This window comes from Limulus polyphemus, unplaced genomic scaffold (assembly GCF_000517525.1).
Source record: "Limulus polyphemus unplaced genomic scaffold, Limulus_polyphemus-2.1.2 Scaffold310, whole genome shotgun sequence".
NCBI classification, from domain to species: Eukaryota; Metazoa; Arthropoda; class Merostomata; order Xiphosura; family Limulidae; genus Limulus; species Limulus polyphemus.
In genome coordinates, this window is record NW_013665920.1 from 321,661 (window position 1) to 331,818 (window position 10,158).

Consider the following 10,158-nt stretch of genomic DNA (forward strand, 5'->3'; position numbering starts at 1 on the left):
TACGATGATACGTATTTCGTCAAACGCCACAATAAAGATGAAGTTACGATGATACGTATTTCGTCAAACTCCACAATAAAGATGAAGTTACGATGATACGTATTTCGTCAAACGCCACAATAAAGATGAAGTTACGATGATACGTATTTCGTCAAACGCCACAATAAAGATGAAGTTACGATGATACGTATTTCGTCAAACGCCACAATAAAGATGAAGTTACGATGATACGTATTTCGTCAAACGCCACAATAAAGATGAAGTTACGATGATACGTATTTCGTCAAACTCTACAATAAAGATGAAGTTACGTAAACAAAATGTTGTCGATAAAATATTGAAAGTGATGCACGCATCGTCAATATTGTAGTTTAAGCCCGTGATGTTTTGAAACTATTTATATAAAGAAAACCACTTCTTGGAACCAATAATCGATACACTTACTGTAAACATTATTCGAGTTTGGATTGGCAGTCCTAATGTTTCCTTATTATTTGTTTTTTTTAGAAATGTATCACGTACAATTCAAAAAACGATAATATGTTTACGGAAGCACGTCTAAGCCTTTTAGTTTGTTGTTGTTTTATTTTTGTTTCTCCAAACTGGTCAGTTCGAAATATAGCGCATATTTATCAGAAATATTGTATAACGAAAAGCCTATTCGGGAGGTTACTAATAATTTCATTCTTCTTTTTATCAAATACGAAAGCAGACAGTGAATATATTTAGTTGAAGCTAATTTCTGTGCTATAAACAAACAAACAAAACACGATTCGACTTCTTCTATTTTCATTCAAAATCACTTTAAGGTTTATTTAAGAGTTCTATAAACCTGAGCAGGCTTTTGAATTTATTGAACACGCAATCAAAATTGCCGTGATGTGTTTTACTTGATCTTCTACGAGGTTTAATGGAATTTCATGTAACATAATTATGTCAAGAATAAGGCCATAATTTCAAATTAGTCAGTATTAAAAAAATCATTTACTTCATTACAGTCAACTTTACATGATTTGGTCTTAATTTTCTTTATTTTTGACAGTACGTATCATTAGAAGTACAAACAGTAAAAATTGTTTAAGGTTTTTTTTTAACAAAAAAAATTCTAATTGTATATGTATACAAGTCATCTAAATGACGAAGTTAATATGGTAACTTTCGATATTTTACTAATCCTTTTTACTTTTAGAGAGCTTATTAAGTTAAGCTGCGAGTCTGAAAAATGTGGCTCAGTGAAGACAGATAAAAGCACTACACTCTTCTTTCCTCCTATTAACCTGTGTCTCCCACATTTATCCATCTTATTCTATAGTATCTTATGTTAAATTACGTGGATTAAGATCCAGTTTTATTGTTCTTTCAGAATCCGCTACGTACCGGGAGCAGATGCTGCTGTTCACAGACAGTCAGCCCTTTTGGCACTACAACAAAGTAGAGAATCTCCCGTTCAAAGTCTAATACAACATCATCCTTCACCGAGGTAGGGAAGTGAACTATAAAGACAGTTTACTCTGATTCTCTGAAAATCTTCTTATGTTGTTCACACCGAATAAATGACGTCAGTTTAACGATCAGCTAAACTAAAGGATTAATCAATAACATTCCAATGGTTTGGCTTAGATTTGTATAGAAATGGGCCACGGACATTTGCCATTGTGTGGTATGTTACCATAGCAACTAAAATATCCGTGTTTTATTCCCTTTTTTTGCGAATTATTTCTAACTTTTACCTCTTCAAAATCACATTGTTTACACTTGAGTAACTTTAAAATGTCACTTTCCTTCTATGAGGAAGAAAGGAATATTTGCCAATGTTTATCCTTAGTTGTGGTTCCGTTTAAAAGACATGTAGCTAGAGTTATTACGTAGTTATGCGTAGGTAGGTGTTTTCTTGAATGCAGCACAGACCTCCGTGATCAATAGAAATTGAGGTATGAACGTGGATACATTCAAGTGGAAATAATATATTACGTTAAACACAGACGCCTTTAAACAAGAATTGGAGTAAAGAGCACGTATACGTTCTTATATACACTGTTGTTTACTTATATTCAGCGATTTCAGGGAAGCTTGATATGTGTTTTAAAGACGCAGGATCATTACAAGATAAGATATTTAAAACAACTGTTAGAATACAAGATATATATAACCACCTGCTAGAGCCTAAGTTAAGGGATATAACCACCTGCTAGAACACAAGTTAGGGGATTTAACTCAGCTATTAGAACACAAGTCAAAGGATTTAACTCAGCTATTAGAACACAAGTTAAGGGATATAACTCAGCTATTAGAACACAAGTTAAGGGATATAACTCGACTTTTAGAACACAAGTTAAGGTATTCAACCCACCTATTAGAGCACAAGTTAAGGGATTTAACTCAGCTATTACAACACAAGTTAAGGAGTATAACTCGACTATTAGAACACAAGTTAAGGTATTCAACCCACCTATTAGAACACAAGTTAAGGGATTTAACTCAGCTATTAGAACACAAATTAAGGGATATAACTCAGCTATTAGAACACAAATTAAGGGATATAACTCGACTATTAAAATGCAAGTTAAGGGATTCAACCCACCTATTAGAACACAAGTTAAGGGATACAACTCAACCTTTAGAACACAATGGATATAATCTACCTTTTAGAACACAAGTTAATGTATTCAACCCAACCGTTAAAACAATACAATACATATCAAGCATTATCACTCACAAAACTCCCTTACAATACAAGTAAGGATAAAAACATTGTCACTCACAAACTTCTTTACAATATAATTAAAAATAAAATACAATCACCAAAATACTTCCTTACAATACAATTAAAAACTATCACTGGAAAATCCCAAAATTCCATTACAATACAAGAAATAAATTATCATTCAGAATTACACCTTACTAATCAGTCAAAAATTGTCATTAGAAAAGTCCTTTTACAACATAATTTAAGAATTATTTGTCAAAGACTTCTCTTATACATCAACTCAGAAATAAAATTCCTATGTTAGGTACTTTCTTTTCCTAACTAAATTCCTTTACAACATGAGTCAAAAATCATATGTCAAAAACAAATATTCTGATACAACTCAAAATTCATGTACGAATAAGTCATTTCATAACCCAAATGAAAGATCAAGTGAAAGTAAAAATATCTCATTAAAACACAATTCAAAATCGTCTGTTGAAAAGTATATCACACACCTCAAAAATCGTGGTTCAAAGGAATCATTATATTACAACTTATTCATCAGTCAAAAGTTATCTTGTATCAACTGAAGTATCTTCATTCAAAAATCTTTATAACGCAATTAAAATACCATCTGTTAAAAAACGTACTTACGTCGAAACTGAAAAAAAACTATTGAACAGAATAAATTCTATAATATGTAGATGCATTTAATATAGATATTGACATTTGTTTGTTCAATGAAGTTTTTACTCTTAACTTTGCCTATCTCAGGCATGATAAGTTTATCACAGTTTGAGATGTAGTGGCATTGTTGGTTGGTTGGTAAACTTTGGTTTTAAGTTGAGATAGGTAAAGTTAAGAGTGAAAGCTTAATTCGATAATAGTACTTTAAAAACTCCCATTACAGCTTATTTCCCAAATCTTAGTCAAAAAGTCCTTTTAACACACAACTCAAAAATAATGCAAAACTCCTCTTACAACACTGCTCAAAAATGTTTGATAACACGTTTCCTTGCAACAAAACTAAGGTATCAACAGCAAAATATATTCTATCATCATATAATTAAAAAATCATTCGTCATAAACGTTTCCTTACAAAACAACTTAAAGCTCAAGAGTCAAAACGTTTTTTTAACAAGTCAACTTGAAAAATTATCAGACAAAAATTGTTTTTCAACACAATTCAAAAAAGTCATCGACTGATGATTATTCTTACCAAACAATTCAAAACTCAACAATCAAAAGTTTTACTATAAAACAAAGCCCAAAATTATCAGAAAAACAGAAAATCGTCAACAGAAAACAATTCTTGTAAAAACATCATAAACCATCAGTCACAAAATCCTCTCACTGTACAGCTTATAATCGATCAGTTTAAACATTATTTTACACAACGAGTAACAATAATGACAATAACAATAACAACTCAAAACTTATCAATAAAAAACTTTCTTTACAAGTCAAACTTAAACAGCAAAAACATATCCCTTGCAACACAACACAGAATTAATCACTCTAAAATTTCCTGAACACAACTGCTCAAAATTTACAATCACAGTATCGTTTTGACACAATTGAAACGTTATCGGTCAAGCAGTCACTTGACAACCCGCCACCTGATGGCTTAGCGGTAACTCTGGAGGCTTATAACTCTAAAAATCGAGTTTCTATACAATATCCGCGGTGGGCAGAAAAAAAGTTAGCCCTTTGGGTAGTTTTGCGATTAACGTTAAACAAACAAACCCTGACAATACACGTTTTTATAATTATTTTAATGTGTGAAAAAATATTTCGAAATATATCAGTGGACATAACAACGTAACTCATAAACTAACAATCAAATGTTCCGATAAAAAACACTTAGTAAATATCCCTTTTAGAGAACCCTAAAATCGTCACCCATTTATTTCTCTTACACCACAGATCAATAAGTAACACTCGAAAAAGTGCCCTTCCAACAACAGAGATTAAAAAACACAGCTCAAAGCCATTATTTCTTTGTTTTGTTTTTTAAACACAACTCGAACACATATAGTAAAAAGTGTTTATAATACAATTCAAAAACATTATTCGAAAACACTTTTATAACACAACTCGAAATTATTTGTCACAAGCTGAAATATCCATCAACTGACGGGAAATGTTTAAACTTAATTAAAACAATGTAAGTTTAACAGCAATCATATATTTCAAAGTAATAACTTGAACATATACTTTATCTTAAAATTTAAAATTATAACAAAGCTTCTTCATAAACAACATTTGCAGTGTGCTTTACATCTACCAACAAATAAAGATTTTGAGGTGATCTCATCCTTGAACACCCTACATCTCATCGATCATGAGAAAAGCGTGGTTGTTTGTGAAATAATCCAGCAACTTTCTTACTTTCACCTTGAATCCCTTTAGAATTTTCAACATTTTCTAAAGCGTTAACCTGCCAAGATTGTTTGAGATTCACTCAATAGACTGGGAGTAATCAACTAACAGGTTTTACAAAATAGAAATAGGGTTAAGCTCAATTTTGACCCCCTTAGGACATTCTCCATAGTTCATAGTGTTTACATATAAATTTTGGTTGAGATTGACCCAATAGGCTCGGAAGAGTTAGGTGCAAACAAACACACATTCGTTCTTATATATATATATATATATATATATATACATATAGATAGATTAAATCCATTTACAACACTACTCGATAGTCGTCAGTTAAAAAAAAATCTCCTGCGTTTACAAAACAACACGTAACTCATCCATCCAAGATCTTCTAAAACATAGCTCGAAAATGATCAGTGAATATATCCCACCCAAATGGAAAACACGAATAAAGATATCATCAATCAAAATATTTCATTTCAAAAGTGCTTGAAAATTGTTATAAAATTCATTTATTAAGCAGCTCAAAAATCGTCAAAGTTATCTTTAAAATTCAAACATCTTCATATACTATTTTCCGTTTTTAAACCAATTCAAATATATTCTGTCAAAAATTATCTTTACAAGTCAATAATTCACAATCAAATTTAAACACGTTTGAAAAACGTTTACCAATGAATGTTTTAGGACAATTAAATTGCTACTACAAGAATACGCGAAGGATGATTTATCTAAAAATTTTTCCTTTACTTTTCGTCAGTAAAGAAAAGTCGTCTAAAATTGAAATTCGTACCTTCTATTTTGTTTTTTCAATAAAACTTTGGCTGCAAAACCTATGCCATATTCTTTTAAGTTGTTAGTAAGTATTGCTGATGTTATAAAAGAAGAATATACCGAAATGTGATTATCCGAACAATTGGATTAGTTCCAAGAAAAGAGAACGTATTTCATGTATCGTCAGTGATATTCTGCTCATATAAATAACTTTATTGAATTAGAAAAAAGAGAAGAATTTAAAAGAGAAAAAAGTAGATTTTTGTTAGTTCATTTGAAAAGATCCAGCTTGGGAATTGAGTGATGAATTAACTTGAATCTATAAACATATATAACAATGACGACTCCAAGGTTATTCGATTCAATAGCAACACAAACATGTATATATTATAATGTGGCTATTCGTCTCTATCTTGTGAAGGAATAGGTGAAAGTTGGTATCTATGATATAGAAAAAAGTAAATATGAAGACACACTTAGTATCCTAAATTATAGTGCTTCATTAAAACAAAAGTCTCCAGCATGATTATTTTTTTCAAAGCTGCGTGGAAATCTTGTGGTTTTCAGTTACTTTTTCAATCTAAGTAGATCATGGGATATCGGAAAAATCATAACTCGCTTCAAAAAAAAAAAGAAAGAAACATTTATAGAAATAAAAAATAAAAATAGGAAAAAATAGGTTGATACATTTTACAGTTATCCCTAACTTCCCAGTGTTCGGGCTTATTACTGATGTTTTCTTTTGTCCCAAGTTACCTGATCAATGGCTTTGGACTTAACGTGGTGCCCCCCAGTGGCACAGCAGTATGTCTGCGCACTTACAGCGCTAGAAAGCGGGTTTCGATACCCGTGGTGAGCAGAGCACAGATAACCTATTGTTTAGCTTTGTGCTTAATTATAAGCAAACAAATAAACTTAACGTAGTACTATTATCAGAAATATTTCGTGCTGTCATATCTGTTTTAAAGGAAGGTTATTTCATGTCATATCTGTTTTAAAGGAAGATTGTTTCATGTAATATCTGTTTTAAAGGAAGGTTATTTCATGTCATATCTGCTTTAAAGGAAGGTTCATTTCATGTCATATCTGTTTTAAAGGAAGGTTATTTCATGTCATATCTGCTTTAAAGGAAGGTTATATCATAAAGGAAGTTTATTTCATGTCATATCTGCTTTAAAGGAAGGTTATTTCATGTCATATCTGCTTTAAAGGAAGGTTATATCATAAAGGAAGGTTATTTCATGTCATATCTGCTTTAAAGGAAGGTTATTTCATGTCATATCTGCTTTAAAGGAAGGTTATTTCATAAAGGAAGGTTATTTCATGTCATATCTGCTTTAAAGGAAGGTTATTTCATGAAAAACTCTGCACGATTCATTGGATGGTCACATTTTAAATGTTGTACATCGTATATAAACAAGCGCATTTTTCTCTCTCTTCGACACTGCACAAGCGAGATGGCAAGAGCCCATCCTAAAGTTACAGTACGCAGCAACTTGGAAACAACGCGTTCCGTGCATGCCTACGTAATGCAACCAATCCCAGCTGTTGCTGTAACACTATATCAAAACATCCCGTAATTAAACGTGATATGAACGTAGGATATATTAACACGAAAGACTTAGTTCTGATTTCCGCAGGACATTAGATATTTAGCTACGTTTGCTTATCTGCGCTTACTACAGCTTAAGTTTCATTCGCTGATGTTGATTAATCATGGCAGAATGTATTGCTCCGTTATAAACTCAAGTTCGTATGTTTGGGGTGACTTAAGATGAAGACCCCGGTATTTTTTTTTCTACTACATATGTGCTAACTTGTTTTCACTTCTATGATTCAATGTTTACAATTTCTAACTTAGACATTTATTTAGTTATTCATACGTGTTATAAAAAAAATTAAATCACATAGATAGCTTACTCCTTCTGTAAGATTTTTATGTATTTATTCAAGTTTCTTAAAGTCGAATATTTATAAAGATAAAGAAAGAAGAGCTGTATATTTTTAGGTTCCAAAGCATTCTTTGTGTTAGATTATATTTCCTTTAAGATATACTGCATTTTTTTTTCCTTTATGTGTGTGTTTTGTCGTTACGAAAGCTTTTGGTAATAACTAATAAAAAGAACAGAGAAATTTCCCGGATTATACCCTTCTTGTTGACAAAAATTTTGATTAACATATTTTTGACTCTAATCTGCTAAAGAAAAAGTGTTGTAGAACCACGAAGATTGTTTATAGCATAATAACAAGTTCTTTTATTTTCCTGACCCACTTTGTGCTGCTCCGCTTTCTACTAACAATTTAGGATCTTTCCAAGATACTATCGGTATGTATAAAACTCCTGTTTTGTTGTTTTTTGGTTCTTTACTTCATAAAATGTAATCCGTTTCTTATATACTTACAGATTTCAAATGTGTTTTTTTTCAATCTCTATTGCTATGAACATAAAAAATATGTCTATGATAACATCATTTAATTCTGAAAATAGAATACTTTTATTAAAACATCAAATGGTGTAGATTCTGTGATGAAAAAGTGAATCAGTAAGCCAATATTCACTATACTTGTGCGATTGGATAGAGTCAATTGGACTATCTTCGAAACCTTTTTATTTTCTAGTAAGGGTTAAAATAAAACATTTAAAAGTATTGATAAAAGTTAGATTTCGAGTAAAAATGTGTTTAAAACTTATAACTATAAACTTTCACACAATAATTGTTTAAGCAGTAACACCATTCATCGCAGAAACGTTTCGACTATTAAAAGTAAATTTCTAACTGAAAGTTTTTGATTCATTCTTTTATTGCGTTTATGTGAAATGGTGATGATAATAGAGTAAAACAGTTTAATTGAAAACAATTAGACTCAAAAGCTAAAATATTTTAAAAGTTAATTCAAACTTTACCAATTTATTATTCAGAAACTTTTAATATACAAGCAAGCAAATAACTTTTAAGTTTTTGTTCTTTTAATTTGTTCACTAATTGGCTTATCCTTAATGCGTATTTTGTAATTTATAACACGACATCTTTAGTTTTCTCTTCTGATTTCTAATTATTTTTTTAAATAATTATATTTTCTTAGGTCGCCATTTCTTTATTCCAAACTTCCTGAGAGCGATTATGAAGACGATCTTTCATTAGATGAACTAGAAAGTCCATGGACACCACCAGTTAAGTCCAGGAGAAAATTTCGTGATATTTCCTCCAGCATCCCAAGTTCTTCTACTTCTAGTGTCCTTACTCCTTCTTCTGCCCCTGCAAAGTTGCTCGATGCCCCTGACCTTGATGACCTTGACTTTTCTGAACCCGAATCAATCCCTCTCATAGAAGAGAAGTTGCAATTATTAGAAAATATTGGGGATGAACTTACCAGCACAGAAGAAGGTTCTCTGTTGATACCCGTACAACGAGATCACGTGATCACACCACCTGTAGAATTCAGAGAGACATCGTCTGAGAAGAAACCTGCACTCTCTAAACCACCAGTGCCTTTAAAACCCGCTTGGTTAAAACACAGAAAGTTAGAACAAGGTACGTCAATACATATTTCAGGCGACTAATGAGAGATTCTTAATTTCTTTCTGCACTCAATATTATTTCTTTTACAGAAATCACAATAATTTATCATCAGGTCCGTTAAATCTGTTATCAGTTGGCTGTTCTTATCCAATACTTTAAACTTGTGAAACTGTAATGAGTTTCGTGTTTACAGGTGGTGCAACAGGCTTGAGGCTTGATGGTAAACAATTTGGTGTTAAACCCGAAGAACCAAATTTTAGACTACTCAGTGGTGAAACAACCATGTCTGCTCCAACCTCCACAATGGACGTGTCCGGGCACGTGGTTAGTGGTAGAACTTGCCAGTGGGGGCCAGAGCAGGGAGTGAGGCTACTCCGAGATCCGGAACACGGCCTGGGTCTTAGTATAGTTGGAGGAAAAGTTTCCATTTCTCCAGAAAATATAATCACCGGCATTTTCATTAAAAACATCATTCCGGACAGTCCTGCTGGACGTAGTGGAAAACTAAAAAAGGGGGATCGAATTTTATCGGTGAGGTTTTGTTAAATTATCTTTTGTATAGCTCCCATAATATTGGCTTTCAATGTCAATCATATTTTGATGAACATGCATATCTTTTTAACAAAGCAGAATATTACGTATTACAATTTCAAATAGTTTAAAACTGAGTTAAATTGTAATTTAGATTTAGTAGTTAAGTAAATGCCGATATATCTCCAATATATGATATTTGCCAACAAGATTGATACACACGGTTTTCTTTTTAATACAAATATGTTTTAATATACAAAC

At 31.7% G+C, this 10,158-nt stretch overlaps 1 protein-coding gene across 6 annotated transcripts in view; it reads left to right on the forward strand.

The window, feature by feature from the left end:
• LOC106457273 overlaps positions 1-10,158 on the forward strand; it is a 320,035-nt gene that overhangs the window by 172,630 nt on the left and 137,247 nt on the right. For 5 of the 6 annotated variants that reach the window (XM_022383116.1, XM_022383119.1, XM_022383118.1 and 2 more), the window contains exons 13-16: positions 1,364-1,480; positions 8,151-8,171; positions 8,930-9,378; positions 9,560-9,897. In XM_022383116.1, coding sequence (XP_022238824.1) covers positions 1,364-1,480; positions 8,151-8,171; positions 8,930-9,378; positions 9,560-9,897 — 925 coding nt within the window. The remainder of the gene's footprint in view (positions 1-1,363; positions 1,481-8,150; positions 8,172-8,929; positions 9,379-9,559; positions 9,898-10,158) is intronic. The other variant, XM_022383117.1, reaches the window with a different exon arrangement.